Source organism: Anopheles aquasalis, chromosome 3 (genome assembly GCF_943734665.1).
Source record: "Anopheles aquasalis chromosome 3, idAnoAquaMG_Q_19, whole genome shotgun sequence".
NCBI lineage: Eukaryota > Metazoa > Arthropoda > Insecta > Diptera > Culicidae > Anopheles > Anopheles aquasalis.
This window is the reverse complement of record NC_064878.1, coordinates 53,269,167-53,291,048: the sequence shown is the minus strand read 5'-3', so window position 1 is coordinate 53,291,048 and position 21,882 is coordinate 53,269,167. Positions and strand designations below refer to the sequence as shown.

At 49.7% G+C, this 21,882-nt stretch overlaps 4 protein-coding genes and 1 pseudogene across 4 annotated transcripts; 1 reads left to right on the top strand and 4 right to left on the bottom strand.

Moving 5' to 3' along the window:
* The first annotated feature begins 380 nt into the window (after positions 1–380).
* On the top strand, positions 381–846 carry LOC126576771 (cuticle protein 19-like). The gene is made up of 2 exons (XM_050238075.1): positions 381–389; positions 460–846. Exons 1-2 carry the CDS (start codon positions 381–383, stop codon positions 844–846), a joined length of 396 nt encoding a protein of 131 aa, XP_050094032.1.
* Positions 847–1,857: 1,011 nt separating this feature from the next.
* Positions 1,858–2,696, bottom strand: LOC126576770 (cuticle protein 7-like; annotated as a pseudogene).
* A 1,096-nt stretch (positions 2,697–3,792) lies between these two features.
* LOC126576769 (uncharacterized) lies at positions 3,793–6,383 on the bottom strand. The gene is made up of 3 exons (XM_050238074.1): positions 6,367–6,383; positions 4,099–4,673; positions 3,793–4,022 (listed from the first exon to the last, which is right to left on the bottom strand). Exons 1-3 carry the CDS (start codon positions 6,381–6,383, stop codon positions 3,793–3,795), a joined length of 822 nt encoding a protein of 273 aa, XP_050094031.1.
* A 4,156-nt stretch (positions 6,384–10,539) lies between these two features.
* LOC126576146 (cuticle protein 8) lies at positions 10,540–18,527 on the bottom strand. The gene is made up of 4 exons (XM_050237290.1): positions 18,115–18,527; positions 11,849–11,956; positions 10,891–11,083; positions 10,540–10,818 (listed from the first exon to the last, which is right to left on the bottom strand). Exons 2-4 carry the CDS (start codon positions 11,954–11,956, stop codon positions 10,709–10,711), a joined length of 411 nt encoding a protein of 136 aa, XP_050093247.1. The 5' UTR covers positions 18,115–18,527; the 3' UTR covers positions 10,540–10,708.
* A 1,318-nt stretch (positions 18,528–19,845) lies between these two features.
* Positions 19,846–20,432, bottom strand: LOC126576767 (uncharacterized). Its single transcript, XM_050238073.1, has 2 exons — positions 20,132–20,432; positions 19,846–20,042 (listed from the first exon to the last, which is right to left on the bottom strand). Exons 1-2 carry the CDS (start codon positions 20,430–20,432, stop codon positions 19,846–19,848), a joined length of 498 nt encoding a protein of 165 aa, XP_050094030.1.
* Positions 20,433–21,882: the final 1,450 nt, after the last annotated feature.

The window sequence follows — 21,882 nt, the reverse complement described above, 5'->3', positions numbered from 1 at the left end:
GTAGGCCATATATGCGTGCGTTCGTGCATGGCACTCTGACATCAAGATGTACGGATGGAGAGCGGATTGTTTCGACGAATGAACGAGCGCACGCAGAGGTAGCTTTGATGAAAAGTGAAATGATGCCGACGCCGCGAATTGGAAATGCGATCCGGCTGAGAAGAATAAAGTGAAGAACGCGATCAGAGTGGTTCAAGAACAAGGCTGTGTGGTTGGCCGGTTGGCAAAAGCCTGGGATGTCCCTGGGATGTGTGCATATAAATATATCATTCTGCTGCTCTCCATCATTCATCAGTTCGACTTCGACTCTAGCAAAGCCTAGTGTACTACGTGGAGTAGAAAACTCAAAGGAATTGCCCCGCAAAAAAAAACATTTCAAAATGATCAAGGTATAACCGGTTGCTGCAGGAAACGTTTTGGGCATCCATCCAGTCTCTTATCTTTATTTTTATTCCCCAGATCATCGCACTCATCGCCTGCCTGGTGGTTGTTGTCTCCGCCCAGTACTACGGACGGGAGTACGAGCATAAGGAGCATCACGATCACCCGAAGTACAAGTTCGAGTATGGAGTAAAGGATCCGCATACCGGTGACCACAAGAGCCAGTGGGAGGTTCGGGATGGTGACGTTGTCAAGGGAGCCTACACGCTGGAGGAGGCCGATGGCACGCACCGCGTGGTCGAGTACAAATCGGACAGCCACAACGGTTTCGAGGCCAATGTTAAGAAAGTCGGACATGCTCATCACCCGCAGGTCTACGGAGGAGGACTTCCCGCTTCTCACGGTGCCCCCAAGTACGGTCACGGATCGGGTGCCAGCTATGCCAGCCTGGACAAACACTACTGAGCCGATGAACCGGACCGCGAAGGGAATCCAGAAGCCTGAGGACGTCATGAAGATACGGAAAATAGTAAACTGCTGTTGATATGGAAACTTACTGTCTTTCATTTGTGGTTGTAGCTGCAAACAGGACTAACAAGGGAACAAAATGCTCTTTTTGATTACTATTCCGGAAAATTTAAACCTCTCAGTGACGAGAAACGCATTCTTGGCTGAAGGAACTGTCACCAGCCTTTGTACTCTCTCGATTTCCACGTTTTCCTTTAATAAATATATTGTGATTTTAACAAATCCGTCTTTTCTGTTGTTCTTTGTGATTGAAATGTTGTTCAATGTAAACTAATAAATAAGTTTAAGAAGAAATTAACATAAAAGCTCGAGAAATTTGGTTGAAAACTTTCCAAATGAAGCAAACATAATAAATCAATGTGTTTGGTTAACCCGAAATGGTGGCATAAAATAAAGAAATCGTTTTTACACAATTGAAGCATTTATTGAATATCTAAAATCATCTGGAGAAAACATATGCATATCTACAAACAGATGTTCGCTGGAGGATGATAATTTGTTCTAGCAACCCTTTTTCTTTTTGATCTATTATCACTTTAGATTAACGATATGTGGTTGATTTGAATATTGATAGGATTCTTCATTACAATGATAAACATTTCAGCATTAGTGAAATGCAATGGTGTTTGCTGCATATCTGTCTTCAAATATTTGAAGGAGCAACAGTATATGAGACTTCTAATATTTGAAAGTATAACATTTTATCTGTATTGATCTAAGTTCTAACAACCCATTAAAACTCTTTTCGATCAATATTTTATTTGCTTTTGATCATCATTCGGATCTTTTAACAGTTGTTGCAAAAACGTTCCAAAGGCGGTAGATTGATTATTTTGCTTTTGATTTACTTTTTATTCATTGCAGGTGTATCTGTGTGTTTGGTATGTTTGTGTTTTCAGTGTATCACATTTGCCTATTCCATCGATTTAGAGCGCTGCTTTGGTCAATTTAGTAGTGCTTGTCAACGTTGACGTAGCTGGCACCCGATCCGTGTCCATGGTGCTCCGGAACGTGCACGGGGTGGATGGGATGGACAGGGTGGACTGGGTGGACTGGGTGGACTGGGTGGACTGGGTGCGCCTGTGGGTGATGGGCATGTCCGACTTTCTTAACATTGGCCTCGAAACCGTTGTGGCTGTCCGATTTGTACTCGACCACGCGGTGCGTGCCATCGGCCTCCTCCAGCGTGTAGGCTCCCTTGACAACGTCACCATCCCGAACCTCCCACTGGCTCTTGTGGTCACCGGTATGCGGGTCCTTCACTCCATACTCGAACTTGTACTTCGGGTGAGCATAGTGTTCCTTGTGCTCATGCTCCGCAACATGGTACTGGGCGGAGGCAACAACCACCAGGCAGGCGATGAGTGCAAGGAGCTGTAGAATGTCGAGAACATAATCATTAGAACTGTTCTGTTTCGAGTGTTTTTCTACTACTTACCTTGAACATTTTGTTTGTTTTGTTTGAGATTGAATTTCACTGCGGAGATGTTTTCGATGCGAAAGCTACCGTTGAACTGATGCTCTATTCGTCCCAGAATCTGAATATTTATAGCGAAATGGATGCTGGCTCTTCTTCGCTCGTCCACCTACAACAAACGCCTTGGATGAGCACATTTAATTGCTCCCTGGTGCGGGTGCTAGCAATGGAACTGAACTTGAGCGGCTCATGCTGCAGCGTTGTTGTGATGATCCACTTTTGACTCTATTTTCGTACCCCACGCATCATTATTACGCTTGCCAATGTGTTTTTCGGTTAGGATAATTACCACGAGATCGCTGTTGCGCATCCTTTCTCTGCTCTGCCGTGTTATGCCGAATGTATCGACGTGATTGCTTTCGTAGCGCCATAAGGAGGTGTGCGCAAAATTAGCTCGGTGCGAAATATGGTTTCGTCCTTGAAAATGGAGTCGATGTGCATGTGCACAGAGTAATGGAGATGAGTTTGATAGAGATACATTTCTTCAAATACTAATTGTTCAATCTTTCAATCCTTGAAATCGATGACAAACGATGTAAGAAATTCAAAACCTTTAAGTGGGATAAAGCAAATGGGTGCATCAGAAGTGAAGGTCATGAAAAATTAATTAATTCTGAAGAGTATTTTCTTTCAAATTTTCATCTTTTTCATCATCAGTTTTTCAGACGACTAGTTGGTCTAAGCAGATTTTTGTTCAATTATGTTCGTTTAGTTAACCACCAATTGGCTGATTTCTTTTCATTGAAAGTGCATTCTTTCTAGTTTTTAAAGCCATCGTATTTGTTGTGTATACAGAAGAGCTGCCACACTGAACCCTTCTAATGTATTCCTAGTAGCTTTCTTTTCCATCACCAGCTTTTCTACCATATGCATTACTGCGCATTGATAAGAATTAACGGTTAGGTTCATTGAAATCTTAAAACGAATGCAAATGGCGTAGAGGGTAAGGCGTATGGGATTCAGGATCGCATTTATTACAACATAATTTGCTTCCAATAAAATCGTTTATTTTGCCTTGATCGATTAATTTATTCAAGCTAGTTCACCATCTTCCAGATGAAATGCGCTCGCCGAAGATCAAACTATAGAGAAATATCGATAAATAAAAGCTACACAAAAAGCAATGTTTGTTTCAATCACAGATAGGAAGTTTTATTTTAAAAAAAGCATAAACACGTTTGCAATACAGTAAGGTGTCTGCTCATTTAGCGTGGCTCTGGTGGCCAGAACCACCACCAATCCAGCTCAATGCTCAACAGCAAACTCGGTAACAATAAATAATTACGTCTGTCAACTGAACGTGGCCTAGGTCGTCTGAGTTTTCGCGGGTTCTATGTAATCTCAGCTTTGCTCGTGCATCTCCATCTTGGTTAGGTTCTCTTTGGTGTGATCCGCAAGATGCCTCCCTAGTGCTGCTTCCAGACCTTCGCGTAGCTGGTAGCTCCCTTGCTGTAGTGATCTCCGGTGGCGTAAGCACCGGCGTAGTTACCGATGTACCCGTACGCGTTGTGCTGCTTCGGTTCTGGGTGGTGAGCATGGCCAAACTTCTTGACGACCGCGTTGAATCCATTGTGATCGTCCGAGGTGTATTCGACGACGCGCGTTGTACCATCGGCTTCCTTCAGCATGTATCCACCTGGGGGGAAAAACCCGGCGAACCGGTAGAATTTTAGTAAACGGCAACTCGAAGCCGCAAAGACGACTCCCTTTACCCTTCACAACGTCACCATCACGGAACTCCCACTGCTTCTTGTGGTCACCGGTGTGCGGATCATCGACACCGTACTCGAAGCTGTACTTGGGGTAAGCGTTGTACTCGTCGTACTTCTTGGCGTAACCGGCATCGTACTGGCCGTACTGGTAGTTGTCGTACAGGTGCGACACCTGCTTACCACCGTACAGGCTGCTGTAATCGTTGCTGTCGCTGTAGCTAGTGGCCGGTGCCTCATGATGATGGTGCTCGTGAGCCTCCCCAATGTACTTGTCGTTCGCCAGCACAATCTGTGGCTCCTGGTGCTGGTAGTAGTGCTGATCTTCCAGCAACTCCACCGGATAGTGAGCCGTCACCGCCGGTACCACATGCAGCAGCTGCTGCTGCTGCTGCTGGTGGTGCACCTGTTCGAAGACGTGATGGTGCGGTTCCGGCACATGGTGATGCTTCGTGACGAACGCGTAGTGGGCCGGTTCGACCGGAGCCGACTGGACGGCCGTCGCAGCCAGTATGGCGATGGCGGACACAAACTGACAAACGAAACGAACGGAAAAACATGAAAGGATGCAGGCTTCTCTGTTGCATATCACTCCAGAACTTCGTATTCCTGAGACGTATCCTCCTGGGTCGACTCCTGGGTACTCACTCGCAACATTTTCGAGGTTTGAAAACGGATATTGGTTTGATAGGGATCACTTAGGGAAGGAACTGGCGAACAGGCACAACAACACTAAACACTGCACACCGGTAAGCACACTAAACTCGTCTGATGCCGTTCTGCCAACGGTTGAACGGTTTTATACGTTGAAAACTGTTGCTGCACGTGGCCTCTGGCGTTCTCGAGGACATCCGACGGTTTCGACGGTGCTTGCACTCCCCATACGCCACCGCAACGGTTCAAAGAACTGTAAAACGGACGTCAGCGCCAGCAGCAGCAGTGGCGGTGGCAATTAATTGGGTGAATCGGCCATGGTACAACACTGCGCGGTGTGAGAGAGTGTGTAAGGGGTGGCCGTGTGAGCCTCCCTCTCCGAGAGCGCAAGAACCGATCGTAAAAGGTCCAACAACCCTCAAACGGTTCTCAAAAGGTTTGTGTTTGTGAGACTTTTCGTGAGAAGCGTGTGGCGAAGACATTGAAATCATTTGTTCCACCCGCACTCGTCGGTCGCGATGATGAAAAGCGCACTTCACGCACGACTATCGGGCTATCGGTGTTTCTGTGTGTGTTGGTGTCTTGAGAAGCCCTGAGCCCTGTGGCAATTGCTAATGAGTCGGCCATTAGTGGTGTTGATCGTCCGGATCCTTCATGGGTTTTTGGGGCTGTCGGTCGATGATCGATGATTGCTGCAAGCGCATCGTCTGCGTATGTGTTGTGTGCGAGCACGTGCCCAGTGGAGTGGTCAGACAGATATCACACCATTCTGTTGTTGTAGAGGCTGCATTGCACATTAGCATAAATTGTTCGCAAATGATCGGTTCACAGTAAGGTTTACCGAAAAACAAAAAACACATCAAATTAGAGTCTAAAGGAGTCAAGCCATTAGAGTCTAAAGGTTGCTTCGTTTGCTCCACTTTAGAGCCCCCGCCCTCGCACCTGATGCAGAACACGGCAAGGTGGTCCTGGGAAGTGGAGCCAATTATCCTTCGCTTGGATCACTGTAATTGAAGCCTGACAGCTAATTGAATAGCGTTGCGTGTGACCTGAGTGTCGCACAATTAGTGGCGTGAAGGAATGCAGCACAAGCGACGGCATTTGCATTCGGTGAACGATCGCGTTCTTGACCGGCCAGATATGCTCTACTTTCCACCATCGAACCCGGCATTGTATGTCGCGATACAAAATCCTAAAAATCCCTTTTCCAAAAAGCATGCCATGTGGCCAATCAAACTGCTCATCGGAGCGATCCCCAACGCCGGTGGCGGTCGAAGCGGTTACATAAATCGATCTAAATAGAGAAGCCTCAAACCGGGTTGATCCCACAGCCGTTAGCGATCATTTGGATATCGGTTCGAACCTTTTTTTCGGAGCAGAGATTAATTATCAAACGACCGACCGGCGCCGGAAACACGCCGGTGATCGCGGTGCAATATAGCTGGTTCAGTCCGAAAGCGCCGTAACCGCGGCCGCACGGACGCTTTCCCATCCGCTGCAGCGCGCCTCTGCGTTGGGGTGCAGCGCACGGCAGGTCGAGCTTTTATGATCATGATAATCAAACCGACTACGGTTGGCGTCTCTCTAGCTTGGTCAGTCGCGATCGCCACTGCTTACCGGTGTTGTTGAAACATTTATAAATGTCAAGCGATTTATGGAAGAGTGTCGCTCATCATTCAAGAGATCACAAATACATCGGCGCGTTGATGATGATTGACGTTTTGGCGGCTACTTCCTCGGCGGCGTGTGCTTTGCAATCGAAATGCTCATAACTTTTAAAGTCAGTAGCCCTTCCTCGATCTTCACCGTAGATCACGTCGACGATCGTCCGATGATCATGTTTTGAAACCGATCTCGCAGCACAGTTTTCGCATCCCAATGCTGCCAAAAAAAAAAGCGGCAACTCTCGCGCCACCTCAGTCGATCATTCGATCGTCACCTTGACGCCCGGTGTGTCTGTGTGTGTCTGTCTTGCGTTCTGTTTTGCTTTTCCAGCCTCACGGCCTCTAATGGAAAAGCGAACAGGCCACGTATCCGTTGGCACGAACTTGGCACCATCACGCATCGCAGTTGACGCCGACCGGGGTAATGTAATGGATTGGAAGTCGCGCCTGCGCGCTCCGTTTTACGCCCGTTTTTTTTTTTTTTTTTGCTTTACGACGCCTGTTCCAGGCACGAACCGATGACGAAAGCTGGTCATGGCGCACACTACCGACACGCCACGCCATGACCAGCGCAATTTGCCGAATGGTCCATTTTCAAGGCGATCGCGCAGCCCACGGTGGTGCTGCAAGGTCCCCGCTCGGTGCAAGAAGTAGAAGCCGCGTGGAATGCATGGATCTTGTGATGTGTTTCGGAAAACTCGCTCGGTGAACGCTTGCGCTGGGCGAGCTTCAATGTTTGATCGAACGAGACGAACGATCGTGCCTTTATCAGCGCCACGATTGACACACCGATGCCTTTGCGATGTAGCGATGAGTAACATGCGATTTGCATGAGCGGTTCTTATCGCCGGTTGCTAAGATTCGAGTAGATTGCGAATCGATCGATCAGCGCAAAACAGATTGGCACAAGCTGGCCTCGTATAGAACGGTTGCCAACCAAGCAGGGCAACCAATGCTCAAGAAAAAAACATGACACTCTCGCCTACTATTTACAATTCCATTTCGCGAACTCCATTGCTGCAGCATAAGGCATTGGTGTGCTATCGCCTCGAGACATTGTCCACAGAAATGGGTCAACTCCCGTGAGGGAAGGTTTGACAAAGTGTCCCCCTTCAAGCAGGTCCAGCATATCGAACGTGCGCGCGCCCGGGCGAGCATAAACATTAAATGCGATCCCACCGGTGCCTGGTCTGGCCCTACGTCCTCGAATTCCATCGCAGTGAGCTCGCGATTAGCGTAACATATGGAATGCAAAGGAAAGGGAAAAACCCCTTTGCCGGTTTTGCTTGCAGGTGGAATGATGAAAAAAGAGTTGACCGGTGATTTGACGGTGGCCACGCCACTGGTCTTCTCTTGTCTTGTATGTTCGCTCAGTCAGTCAGTCAGTCGGTCGCCGGAGCTGGCATGTCATTTTCCGTGCCGAGAGTGACGGAGAGGCCCGAAATCGGAGGCAGCGCACGGCAACGGAAAAACATACAAACCTACATACGGAGCGAGGGAAAAAATGGGGTTTTTTTATGAAGGGAGAAGGGGCCTTTGCCTTCGAGTTGCCTCAGCATCAACAGTAGCAGCAGCAGCAGCAGCAGCAGCAGCGTGTGTTGAGCAAGGGCTCTGTTCCGTGTTATGGATCAATCGTGGAGAAAGAAGGTCCACCTAATTGCTGTCTCGGCCATCGTCGTCCACGTCGTCGTCCGCTGATTGATCGCTTTATTGGTTTCGGCGGTCCCTCAGCTGTGGGTGTGGGTGGGTGTGCACCGAACAGATGACACTTTAATAAGTGATTATTAGGCCGGCTTGCATAAGGGTGTGCTCGTTTTACGCGTCAGGCCAATCTTGTATTCAGGAGACTGCAAGTGACTCTGACAGCGTGTTGCGAAAACTTTTCGAAAAGTAAATGGAATGTTTGTGCTTCATGAAATAGTAAATAAAAAACAGTTTTAACGACGGCGCGACGACAGAAACGCATACCATTCCAATGCAAGGTGCTAGCAGTCCAGAGGGAAACACATTGTAAGCGTATTGGCTCTAGAAGGTCTCGCCAGACAGCGACCACGAGATGAACCAATCTGCAGCTCGCTCGCTCGTGCGCAGTCAATGGACGTGGGTAATTTAATTCGCGGAAATAATCGTAGACCAAGCGCGCACGTGTGTATCTGTGTGCTCCCTGGTATCCAGCGTCAACCTGTTCCTAACCCAACAATACCAGAGCCCCAAGCCCGACTGACCTACTTCGGGGACCCAGGGGCTGAGCTTACGCTCCACTGAAACCGTGCGCCCGATTGCATCAATGGCGGCTAACACCGTCGATGCTGAAAGTGAGGAAAATTATGTTGAACTTGAATTCGATGCCACCGCGCGCGTACCCAATGCTCAAATGGATCACCTCAGCGAGTGAGCGCCCCAGCTGCGAGCCCATTAGTTTTCCTTTTACGCCGCCTCCACCTCAATGCTGCAGACATTTTTCACTTTCCACTCCACCTCTCTCGGCCGCTCGGGGGTTATTATGTCTTCGCCTTTTGGCCAGGCGGGTGGGCGGGCGGAGTGGGCTCCCATCACAATTGCTGCTCGCTGCACCGTTTGTTTGTTGGCTGGCTAGCTGGCTGGTGGGCTTGTGGGCGATGTGGTCAGTTTGTTTATGATTAATGAGAGTGAGAGTTTTTCTTTTTCGATTGGCTCCCCGCGCAGTCAGCAGTCGTCGTCATGGCCCTCCTTGAGCCGAGAGGGCTCTCGTTTCGCTTATATCAGACACCTGGCGCTCGGCGAGACGGCGCTTGTTTTCTAGAAGATGAATAACAATGGAGCAGTAGCCCCTTTCGATGTTTGGTTGGTTGATGAAGGAGAGGGTTTGGTTGAGACGATCGACATCTTTTAACTCTCTGCTATCAAGTGGCCAGCAGTGCCAGCAGTTGCATAATGGCTATATGCTCAATTTTATGCACGAACGCTATGGCAGCGAAATTGGTTGAAGAGAGGCAATCAGATGACAGATTCGATCGACACGTGATCGTGGTCATGGATGTGACTTTGATTTTGAAAAACCATTTTGTCTGTGACTCAATTAGATCACAGTTTATGTATTTTAGATAAAGGATAAAGGGCGTAGATTAAAGGAATATTAAGATAAATTGCTTATAGACTAAGGCATTAATTAATGATTAATCGTACCTGACAATATAAGCTTTGAATAATTGAATTAAAAACAATAATTCATACAACGCTCAGAAATGCACCAGATATGTAAAAATAAAGAAAATTGTCTGTAGAGTTTTCTAAATTTCCTTCGGTTTTCCAAAGAATCCCAGGAATAGATCCTGGTACATTTGGTTTCAAGATACACATCGGCAATAGCTGGTTTTTTCTATTAACCTACTTTTATCAGTGAACCAAATTCATCAAAAATTTTCCACAGCACCGCTCGGAAGATTTTCCATTTTCCTCTCCCTTTTAGTCGAGACCCTTTTGATCGATTTCATAAAACGATCGGGCACATACATTCAGGAGTAAGCTGGTGAATCGATCAACGATCGTTCGCGATCACGAGCGCCGCAAGCAACCAGCCGCTCCAACAAGTCGGTTCGTTGCAAGTAGCATGCAACTTTCCATCTCCTACTCCACCATCACCTCGCGATCGCCTTCGCGATCATGGACCCACCGGATCGATTGTTCGCCACACCGCGACCGCAGTTGATTGAACTTTAACAGTGTGCTTTCGGGGTCTCGCCGCGCGTGCCCTTGAACTTAATTTTGGCTCGATCGACGGCCAGTGCGAGAGAGAGAGAGAGGCGGACAGACCAATGATGATTGTTGCTAAAATTAATCATCCCGCCAAATGAGAAGATCGGTCGGCAGGTTGATCATTTTGCGGTTTTTTTTGTTTTCTTCTTTTATTAATTTGCTTGGACCTTAAAAGAATTTCCAGTGAATAGTGGTGGCCTCGGCCTTGCTAACACAGAAAAAACATAGAGACTCAGTTTGCCGATGAATCTGAACAAGCTGTTACCGAATCGTTTATGATTTTACGAGGAGACGATCGGATAAGTTTATGAGAAAACATAAAAATTTAAACATCAAATCGACAAATCAGATTTCCTGCTAAACGATCTTTATTAACTCTTATCCGCTAAATATGGCTAAACAGACAAAGATATTTTGCACACCGACACTTCGGCAGCACCGCAAGAAGATGGCCTGCTGCTGCTGCTGCTGTCTTCGAAGCCGCGTGTTATGCCACTGATGATCGGAGATCCTCTTAAAATAGCCTCACGAATCGAACCGTCGAGCACACTGCGGTCATTCTACGGTTTATGGTTCCCTTGTACGAATGCCACCGGTTTCGTGTTCCACAGTGGCTGTGGTGGTGGCATCTTCTTGCCGTAGCTGTGTATGTTGTACTGCTGAGAACTTCCTGCAAGCATTGGAGAGGATGCGGGTTTGGGGCATACCGATCCGGAAGGTATACAGAGACCGTAACACTCACCTGGAGCTGTTGTTTTGATGACCGTGCGGAAGCCACTGTCACCTTCAACCTCATAGTGCACCGTACGCACGAATCCTCCCGGCTCAAGGACACCGTAGCCGCCGTGCACGTAGTCTCCCTTTCGATTCTCCCAGTGATCCAGCGATACGCCGGTCGGTGGATGATCGATGTAATACCGGAACGAGTAATCAATCTGTAGAAAGGGAACGCAGAGACCGAAAGAGAGAGAGAGAGAGAGAGAGAGAGAGAGAGAGAGAGAGAGAGAGAGATCATAGTTTGGTGTAATAAGCAGCTCAATTTCCTAATTGAAACATAATTGCAGCTCGCGACAACGACGCAGAGATGGAAAAAGAAGCAAAACTATTCGAAGCTCGCAAATGGAGCCGAAGCAGTCTCGGAGCAACGAAGTCGTTGTTCTGGTACGCAGCATACTACTGTCGTCGTTACCGGGCAACCGCATCCACATGGTGGTTGCGGTGGTTTACGCTGAACCTCCCCTTGGGGCGTTATACTTGCCATACGTACGGTGGCTCCCGAACCGCGAGCAAACCAAACCATCGGCTACACTTTCGCTAATTGAATGTAATTTGTGCGTCATAAATTCTTTCAACCAAAAGTTCAACTCGCCGTCGGGCGCGATGCTGTGTGGAGCACACCAGTTTGGCCCCGCTCGCTAGCTAGCGGTCCCGCTGTTTGATTTATTGCCGAAGCGATGTACGCGATAGTTTTGTGAAATGAGTGTCCCAAATACCGCGCACAACCAAGGGTTTTGTGGTTTGCTGGGTGGCTGGCAGCAAAAGCAAGATACCGTGGTCATCATCGATGGTCGTCCGTTCGCACTACTCCAAAGCCTAGCACTAGCTCGTATGAATGCACTGCTATAAACTTGATTTTTTAATAAATCTTTTGCTTCTTATCGTGAATCTGGTTATGCCATGCAAGGAGGGATATTGGTTACCTCTGCTGCACGCTGATAGTTTGACACGAACTCCACCAAATGCTCGCCGACCGTCAAATGCACGAACAGTTGGCCAAACAGGCCGGCACAGAGTAGAATCAGGTACATCTGAGAAATGAAAAAGAGTCAAAATTGATGTTAATAATCTACCAAATACTAATTCCAGACTGTAATTAGTATTATCAAAACATCGTTGGTTCGCTTCCTGTCCTCCAAGGGGCGGTTCGTCGCTTAAACAATCGTTGAAGTTCAATGTCTGGAATTTAACGATCCAGCAGCGTGTCATTTACCTTTTCGCGCCCGTTTCCCTTGGGCTGTTGTTGTTGTTCGTCCACCTCTTTCCCGAAGGCCGAACGATGGCGTCGTTCCGTTCACTTGCTCCTGAAATTTAAGCATTTGACCTTGATATTTGCGTCGCACGTCATGTGCGATCGCTGGAGGATGGTCGGCTGGACCACACGAGAACTCCCTTGCTGGTGGTGGCGATCAATCGGTCGTATTGTTTTGTTGTCGATTCGCGGACGATGCCAGAGGATTTTTCGGGATTTTTCATTTTTATTTTGTCTGTTTTCTGCTCTGGATTCCTCGTGCTGCCCGAGGCCTGTCCGGATTAACATTTGGTTCAATTCGCGCAGCGTGGGTTGTCTCGCCGTTAAATGATGGTGACATTTCGGACGAAAAAACGGGTTCACTTGTTGTTCATTCGATTAAATCGCTTGCCATAGATTGATTAAACACCCTCCCGAAAAGGTCACGCGCGTGTGTATCATCAAGAATTGGCGTTGGGATTTTGGTGAGTTCTTCCAAGAACTGGTGGCGACGGCGAAGAGATTCATCAAAGCTTTGACACTTGCTTTGACTTGAGTTGATAAGGACACCACGGCAGTATTGTTCTGCACTGTGCAAACCGGTATTTCCCTTTTTCCAAATGAGCAATAAAATCGTGAAATCCTGCTTTGGAGGGATTAGTGCATGAAGAGAGACACGCCGCCAAAAAGCAACTCTAGCATCAGCTAAAAGTTATTTTTGAGTCATTTTATTTTCCTCTGACCAGCTCAATTGACTCACCGACCATAAATCGGTCGCCCATTGTGCTTGATTGCAAAGGGGTGAATCATTTCCGTTTTCCGGACCGGTTGCGCCGATTGCGCCCCCTTAGAACCATTCCAGTTATGTCTCCTTGAACCCGGCGAGCCCGGTAGGCAATCAAATGCCCCATGGTTCGATGATCTCCCTCACGTCATGATGTGATCGTCACGATTCACATCTTCACGTTCTGCGATGCGCCGCGATCATCCTCTTTGAGCCCATGCCTTAGCTCCCTTCTATTCTCGCTAAGCCAAGCTCGCTCAAGATCACGATCAAAGCCATTCCTGCTAGCACTCTAGCGGAGTCTCCAGCTCAGTTCACCAACCTGAACCACCGCGAGTTGTGGGGTTTTTTCCCCAATTAAAGAACCGACCCCCGAGCAGGACCTAAGATGGCTGACGGTGTTGTTTGTTTTGCAGGAAACGGAACGTACCGAGTGGATGAATCGTTAGTTGCGGGGTGGGGGGGGGGGGGGGGACAGCGACAGACAGACGTTGATGAACGTCTTCTTTAAACCTCGGCGACGGTTAGGAGAAGATGCGATCAGTCAGAGGCTGTCGTGCTGACTCGGTAAGGTACCGCCACCCAGTGCCAACCCCCAGTGGGTGTCATTGACGGCAAGTTCTCCCTTTTGGCGATCACTTAACGAGGGACTTGTTTTTGTGCGAGATTCGCGCCCGCTTCCTGCCCAGCTTGGCATGAACTTGGCATTGACTGCGTTTGCTGTTGTTGCCATTGCCGGGCATGTGCGAATCGTAATAAGCCTCTCAAGGACGGACACTCGCTACACTTGACACTTACCTCACCTCGCACGGTTTTGTTTTCAGCATCAGCAGCTGCCGCGGTCCGTCCGAATGCCGTGGCCGCCTTTGAATGCTGTCTTGAACCAATTTTCTGCTGCCAATGTGATGATCGCTCGACACACACAGGCACGCCAGTCGGTGGCAAGATCTGATTCGATCCAGAGGGACCGATAGCGGAACGGGCGAAGAGAAGAAATCCATTTATTGTCGCTTCCAAACGGATCCGCACCGGGTTCCCACACCACGTCGCGCGTATTGTTCATTCTTCTCGCATATGCAAATGCAGGCGTTATGATGAACCGATTCGGTATTCGATTCGCTTCGAGACCCCTTTCCCCCCCCCCCCCCCCCTCTGCGATCTCATTTAATGTGGTTCGTTGCGTTGCTCAAGGGCAGGCGGCCCTGTTCTGTTGCTGCTGCTAAATGTCACACCCTGGTGGCATATGTGTGGCTTCAGCGGGAAGGTTCGTGGCGCGATATGGATCTTCCAAAAAGGCGTACATTGTGACCGTGCCGTATACTCATTACCGCGCCGACTCGTCGGCGAGGGAAAATTAAAAACAAAAATCGAAACAACCAAACCACAGAGAGTGACATCCGTTCCGGAGGCGTAAATTGAGTTTTTGTTGGTGCCGCGAGCGTGGTGACGCATGCGTTCCATCTCGATAGGCCACGATCACTATGCGTTGCGTCGTGGTGCCGTGGGATTTTCGCTTCTCTGAACAAACGAGACGCCAGATGCATTGGTGGCACGGATCGACTGGTGCGCTCTTTGCTTAAATGGCTAATCGAACTTTAATAAAGAGTTAAAGCTTGCATTGGGTCTGCTTTGGCGGCGACAGCGACGACGACGTCTACAGTGACACTCCCATTCCGATCAACCATCGATCATCGGTGCTTTGCTCGACACATTGAGCGATTCATTTCGTCATCACGTTAGCGTGGCGATCGATCCGCAACCAAATGCGATCGCATCGAGAACTTCTCGCGAGACAGAGAGCTGCGCTCCTGGAGCGCACTTGCGTAACATATCGGTGGAGTTCGATGGAATGGCCGCTGAGTGGCCAAAGGGTGTTGCCCCTGATAAGCATCGCGAAACCGTTACCTAAGGTCCCCTGGGTCATGCAGCCGTGCCCTGAACGCTTGATGAACCCTTTTGACAGCTCTGCATGATATACCGCGCAGCGAGAGAGAGAGAGAGAGAGGGAGGAGAGAGCCAGATGGCGAACGCTGCTGATCCGAAATGTTAATTATCTTTCCGGCCAAACCTCAGGCGCCAACGGTACCATATCGGTTGACCGATCCGGTCATCAGCGCGCGCGTGCCCATCGCGCGAAGGTCTGTCTGCCACTGGATGGATGAACTGGACACGCCGGACAACCGGATGATGGTTCGACGATGCGTTTTTTGCCGTTTTCCCGGCTTTTCGGACGTGGGTTGCAGCAAATTAGACGAGGATAATTAATTTTTTCGACCACCAGTGACCGTGTGAGAGCACCCCGAGGCCGAGGCAGAGTTCAGGGCCTCGTGGCAACCTTTATTTTGGGGCGTGGAAAGGTTATGGTAGCCGAGGGCGTCAAGCAGCAATGAGCAGACTCTTGCAACTGTGCTCTTGCGTCCGATGGTCGAGCACTCGACTTTGGACCACTGATCGTTAAGAAGATTAACGATCGGCGAGTCGAACGATCACCTATTGATACGAAGGTGTCCATGTATCGTGGTTAAATTTACGCGACTTCTAATGCGCTTTAATGCACCGATCGTGCCCATCCGACTGGCCATAGGGAATGCCCTCCAGGGAGACAGTCCTGGATTGGTGTTTATTAGTATGCAAATTAGCGCGCTAATTGAAGGCACGAACTGAAGATCACATCATTCATGGCGAAGTCAGTGGGTAAGCAAGCGAGGGGGAGGACCAGTTACACCGAACAAGTGTCGAGATTAACGAACCAATTTTGCAGCTCCGATTGGCCGTCGGTGTCGTGACGACGAGACTACCAGCGTCCGTTCCTCGCTGGCAGCTCGTTCGCTCGCGAACAGTTGCACCCGCAATAGATTAACCGATCTCTCACTCTCTCTCTCTCTGTGCGACCATACCCGCCGGTGGCCATCGGTTGGCCAACGTGGCGTGAATTCGCGTGCAATGTGTGCTCCCACAGAGCAAATCGGCGCCCCAAAAAGGGGATGTAGCAGCGCCCTGTAGCGCCAAACGCGCACCGAAACGATTTGGACAATTTAGGTTGGCTCCATTTTCCGGCACTACTCCGACGGTTCGGAGCGCGCGATACATCTCGACTACCTCGGCGACGCGGGGCACAGCGACAGCGACAAAACCAAAAAAACCGCAAACCGCGATGGTGGTGGCCACCGTCTTTAACCTTACGCGAGGAGTGCTGCACCTTTATGGTCGCTCGGTTATTAACAATTTATCAGTCGCTCACTCGGGCGCAGTGCAGAGGAGATTTGCAGCGCGATTTGGATCGCCGCAGCGGCTGACTGGGTTACTGGCTGGCTAGTGGATGGTGCTGAGTAGCTGGCAGCATGATTGATAAGCTATAGCCAGTGAGCCGCTGGTGATGACATAAGGTGAGAACGTAAAGTGTCCTAACATCCCATAAAACTGTCCATTGTGCAATGATGTACACCCTCGAGCGGGAGGGGCCATAATTTAGAACGAGCGGAGATTGGAGAGGTGAGCTGCCAGCGTCAGATAAGTGCCAATCGACGGATCCACGGAGGTCAGCTTCAGAGGAGGTGTTCCGTTGGGTGTTGGCAGTCGATTCGCGCTGCTGCTAGCACGGTTCGAGAGGAAGGATATCGCACCGTAAGGTGATCGCGATCGATCGCGATTAATTGAAACTTTAGCGCAAGCGGCGGCGCTCGCGCTGACCAGCTGTTCTAGGGGTCTAGGCTAGGTTGATGAATAATGCATGATTTATGTCGCCACTTTCGTCCTACAATGTTGCACCGTACCGGAGAGCCGTTTAACCTGGTTGGCCTTTCACTTGCACACCAAATATCAGCAATCCCTACGGTGTTAATGTTACCGAAACGGACCAAAAAGGAGTTTGTCGTCTCTGTTGAAGGTGCTGACAGCTTCCACACTAGTCTGGTGCGATTTGATTGACTGCCGCGTGCTGGCTGATCAAGCGACCTGTTCTTCAAGGACCCCAACTGACATTGACCGTCTGGTCAGCACCGAGGGTTCCATTAGCCTCCCGGGGGTTAAGATGTCCATTCTGCTCTCATCACTAACGATGATGTTTGGAATTTTCTTTTTTATAAATCATCAGCACAATGTCGTTCCATTGCCATTTTTTGAAGTGCAAGTGGGTGGACAGAATGGTTGCGCGAACAATTTGGATGCCCCAAGTGCACGGTATATGATCAGTTAATCACGGACTCAGCGAATCCACCGGAGTTACGAGCCGACAAATTGCTAGTTTAGTTCAATCGCTCGTTCCACGAACGGTGGTTCACACACAGCACAACGATCTGCGACGATCGTTGGCTCCTCGTTATGCATTTTGATGAACATAGCCAACAGCTCTCCCCACAGCCGTCCCCCAGAGTTAAAGCTATCTCACTGATTAATGATCCCCGAAATGAGAAGAGAGACTTTCTATTACCGTTTGTCAGGCGCAACAGCGCGTTGAGCAGCCAGCAAAACTATCGCTCCCGAGCCACCTAAAGCCTCCGACAAAAGGGGAAGCACTAAGAATCACTAATTGGTGATGGCGATCGAAACCATTTTCTCACTCGCTCGCTAGCACCCGGCATTTCCGTATTGCGAGGCCAGTGAAGCATAGTTTGCGCAATAATTCACTTCCAATTTAGTGTCCAACTTCGGGCCCCTTATCCCCGGGTTATCCAAACAGACCAGAGATTGGCGAATGCCCTCGAGGAAATGACTCTCCGAAACCGGATCATTACGGTGCAGGCCAGCAGTTGAAGCGTGATCTTTCAGGGCCCTCATGCTCAAATTTAAAGATGCGCCGCATGGCGTGACACTTTGGGTCTCGGTGGCTGGTACTCCAATCCGGTGATCCCTTAAAAGACGTTTACTGAGATGCTTGGCGACGATTACTGTTTACAGAGTAACCGAGCTGCTGCCCCGCCATTTTCTCCGTTTTACTTTTCGCAATCGCAGCACTCTGTCCGTCATAAATCAAGCAGCCTACTGAGCGGTTGTTGCCGTGGTTTGCCGCTGATCTTCTCTCACTTCACGCCGGCGCTCGCGTCACATAAAAGAAGCTTAGAGTTATTAATCACGCGGCGTTAACTTTCGGTTTGGTGATGAGGCAGGCAGGCAGGCAGGAAGGGAACCAACAACGACGAAGACGACGGCGACGACGACGACACCAAAGGACTTACCTTTTCTTTATCCGCAAAAACCGCACCAACCAAGCGAAAATGTGTAGCTGTGTGAGTGTTTGCACCACGGTTTGAATTCACACTCCGCTAGAATCGCGCAATCCGCGGTCACCTAAAGAACTCGCGATCGAACGGACCACTAATTGAGTTTTTTTCGCTGTTCACTTCTCTATCGGGCACACTCTTTTTTTTTCGCTGATACCAATGATGATGAATGTTGATGGCCAACCAGTGGCCAGAATCGCCCAATCGACAATCGGTGACAATGTGGCAGTCACGGGCACAAGAAGCCGCCGTGAATTGATCCGCAATCGGTTCGATCGTTCGATTGATGCGCAGATGACGACACTCCGAGCCCGCCGTCTGGACTACTAGCGACTCTCGACTGGCTTGGGTTGGAAATTGGGTTTTGCGATGCGCAGAGCCCTTCGCCCGGGTCGGGCTCGCACGGTTCGCTCACAGGAAACTCGGCGCATCGGCGAGACCTAGCCAACTGGTGTTGGTGATGGTGGCTGGCCTTAGGAATCGATGGGCATGATGGGAAGGTGGTCTAGAGAAGGGAAATCGACTAGAAATCGGCTAATGGTTTGTGGTGCGCGCGCGCGCGCGAGCGCGCTCAAGCTCGCGCACATTGGAACGCAATCAGCATCCGTAGTGCCTCCTTCTCCTCCTACTGCAATGTAATGACCGTGGAAGGTTGCCAGCAAACCTCCCCGACCGGGTGCTACAGAAGGTACCGCTGAAGGCACAGGTGTTAGTGTTGAATGGTGTGCGACCACATTTGCAAAGTACATAAAATATGAGATAATATCTGTGCGAAGCGCGAAGATGAGTCTTGGGTGGTGGAGACGGTGAGCGACGGCGAGGACACCTCCGATGGATCCGAGAAGGTGGCCGAGAAGTAACCTGGGGCAGCAGCACGTGCTAAGGGTCGCACACAAAGCCATTCAATTGATTGTACACAATGAAGCAATCAGCGTGATGCTGTTTGGTGGTGACCATCTCCAGCCATCAGACTGTGCCGTCTAGGTCGTCGAAAGGATTGCGTCGTCGTCCAAGATGATCGTCGGTTTTAGTAGCAGCTGAACTCTGTGTGGCCACTAAGTTCAAAAGGTCCTCTCTTCCTCTCTCCCACTCTCCCGCTACGTAATTGCTGTTCATGCAAGGTGCAATCCGGTGTTTGTGTGGTGGTGAATCGAATGGATTAATAAATGAAAATACCATCTCCTTATTTTGGAGAAGCTGATCAACGCTGAACGCTATGTACGTTGCTCAAATTAATTACTCGCCTCGGTGGTTGTGTAAACGAAGAATAACGAACAGACAATCTAGCAGCCCACCCATTGGGGTGCGTTCACTGCTAAAGGAATAAATTATAAACCGATCAATAACCAAGCAGCAGCAGCAGCAACACAGCAGATGAAGACACGACATTGCACAGCGACGGGACATTCCATTCGTGCCATTCTACGCCATTGCAATTGCATATCAATGTGTTGCCGACGCGATTGTCGATGGGTCCACACAAATACAAGCGTCTCTCTTGATCGGAACATGACATTGAATGTCATCATGTCATCCTCCTGCTCCTCCTCCTTCTATTGTGCGCGCGCCGACGATTGGACCGATCAATTCAGCTTCGACTGAGTGCACGATCGATGCACGAACTCGTCTTTATTTTATGCAAATCATCATGGCGATCGCGGCGAAGGAACTCTCCGGCAAGGAGCATTAGCTAAACTTCTTCAGCTTGCTGTAGCTCTGCCCAACCATGGCCGATGGCTCCTGGGTTCCGAGCTTCTGGAGCGTTTCGTGCGCCGGTTCCGATTTTACGATCCGCTTTACGATCGCCTGGAATCCGTTGACATCGTCGGCCCGGTACTCTACGATGCGCTGCGTACCGTCGGCCTCATCCAGCGTGTACGCTCCTGTGATCAAGCGAAAACGGTTATTCCGGATAAATTATCTCTCTTCGTTTGAAGTACGTCGTTGTCGCCACCGATCCGGCCAATCTTACCCTTGACAATATCACCATCGCGCATCTCCCACTGACTCTTGTGATCACCGGTGAGCGGATCCTTGACACCGTACTCGAATTGATACTTGGGATACGCGTAGTGATCCTCGGCACCGGAATCGCCTTTCTGTGGGGTTCCTTCATCGTACGCCAGCTCCTTGCCCGCATCGACCTCCTCGAACTGATGATGGAGCTTCGGTTCGTGCTCAACGGCCGTCTCGTACGCCACCTGGTGCTTCAGACGTGCACCGGCCACACAAACCACGAGCACCGCCGATAGGTACAGGTTTTTGAGGAACATTTTGAGGTGGCCAAATCGGTTCGCGATGCTTTGATTGTTAGTTACTTAGGCAGATGCGACTGGTGAACTGATGATACTCGATCGAACGGTCGATGGTTTTTATAATAAGTTCCATCGAGCTTCTGTTCTAGTCAGCTGTTGGTGTTTGGGGCAGTAGAAAGTGAACCGCCTGAATATGGCAGACGATTCGGTTGAATGGCGCCGTTGGGTGTAACCTCAATTCTTGAACTTGACCAACCTACGTACCGCTGTACCGTTCTGGCCATTCTGCTTGGCTTTCGTTTCAGGCGGTTACAAGTATCGAGCCACGCAACTAGTTCAAGTAGCCGACCATGGCCACCGCGTCACTAGGTCAGGATGCCGGTGACTTTCATCGTTTGCTGAAGGATAATGGTGGACAGAACACATTCTAAAACGGTTGTAGCTCGTCTCTTTCTGTTGGTTGTTTGCCAATTGTCGACACAAACAAGCATCTCGTGCAGAACAGAACGGAGGAAGTGGCCATGATTGACATTGACAGTCGCTCTGTTCCTTGGTTGACTTCGCGCTATCCGCGGCCATCTATTTGTGGCTTTACCGGTAGACGGTAATTGCACATGTTGTCCAGCCACTGTCCGTCAGTTGGCGCTGATCGAGTACGAAGCGCTCTCGGATGTCGTGTAGGGGTTGTGTTGACAGGCATAATGATCCGTTGTGTTGTACCCGTTTAAAGGAAGATCTCGTTCTCTTTCTCTCTCTCGTTGTACCATAAAAGAAAGATGGATTTGCGTGGTTTCACTTACGACTGTAGCTGCATTTGCGATTATTCCAAGCACCATCTTCAGACTGCTATGTTTGCTCTACTGCGACGTGGTGCTTCTACTCCTTCGGACCGATATTCTTGCCAACGTAACCAATGACGTAAACCTGCTCCAGAATACTGGCTAACCTTGTGATGAAATGTCAGTCAGATGTTGCATCACCATTCTCATCCGTACCTCATCCTCGAGGGGCCCACTGCATCCCACAGCTCCACGCTCCACACACGATCAAGGCCAACCGCAATCCGGGATGGGACACTGGGCCAGGAATGGTCGTGGCCGCGACGAGCCGCCCAAGCACTGATCGCATCTTCGTACCGAGGTGAATCGAAACATTAACACGCAGCTAACCGGACTGGACTGGAGACCGGACACCGAAAAGCCAAACAAACGACCGCTGGCGTATCCTCGTGCCGAAGGCGAAGAGGAGGCAGCAGGAGCAGGATCGCATCAGCAGCATCCTGCCCCCCGGGGGGCAGCGACTATCCGTTCACCGCACGCGCTTTCGCTTGAAAGGTCAAGAACACCGACCACCGCCATCGGCTCAGCGAGCCATCCTGGGACGCGAAGCGCCTCCCCATTCATTTCATGATCACCTTGCAGCTGTGCTGCCTCATGATCGTGTCCGTCTCCCCGGGAAGCCGGAAAGA

What these genes read in the sequence shown, in the direction of transcription:
- LOC126576769 (XM_050238074.1), bottom strand. An exon ending in TGATGGTGACGTTGTGAAGG is followed by an intron (nt 4,023 to 4,098) that starts GTAAAGGGAGTC and finishes TTTTCCCCCCAG; the next exon opens with GTGGATACATGCTGAAGGAA.
- LOC126576146 (XM_050237290.1), bottom strand. Translation starts at nt 11,956, where the DNA reads ATGTACCTGATTCTACTCTGTGCCGGCCTGTTTGGCCAACTGTTCGTG. An exon ending in ACTATCAGCGTGCAGCAGAG is followed by an intron (nt 11,084 to 11,848) that starts GTAACCAATATC and finishes CCCTTTCTACAG; the next exon opens with ATTGATTACTCGTTCCGGTA. An exon ending in CATCAAAACAACAGCTCCAG is followed by an intron (nt 10,819 to 10,890) that starts GTGAGTGTTACG and finishes CAATGCTTGCAG; the next exon opens with GAAGTTCTCAGCAGTACAAC.
- LOC126576767 (XM_050238073.1), bottom strand. Translation starts at nt 20,432, where the DNA reads ATGTTCCTCAAAAACCTGTACCTATCGGCGGTGCTCGTGGTTTGTGTG. An exon ending in CGATGGTGATATTGTCAAGG is followed by an intron (nt 20,043 to 20,131) that starts GTAAGATTGGCC and finishes GCTTGATCACAG; the next exon opens with GAGCGTACACGCTGGATGAG.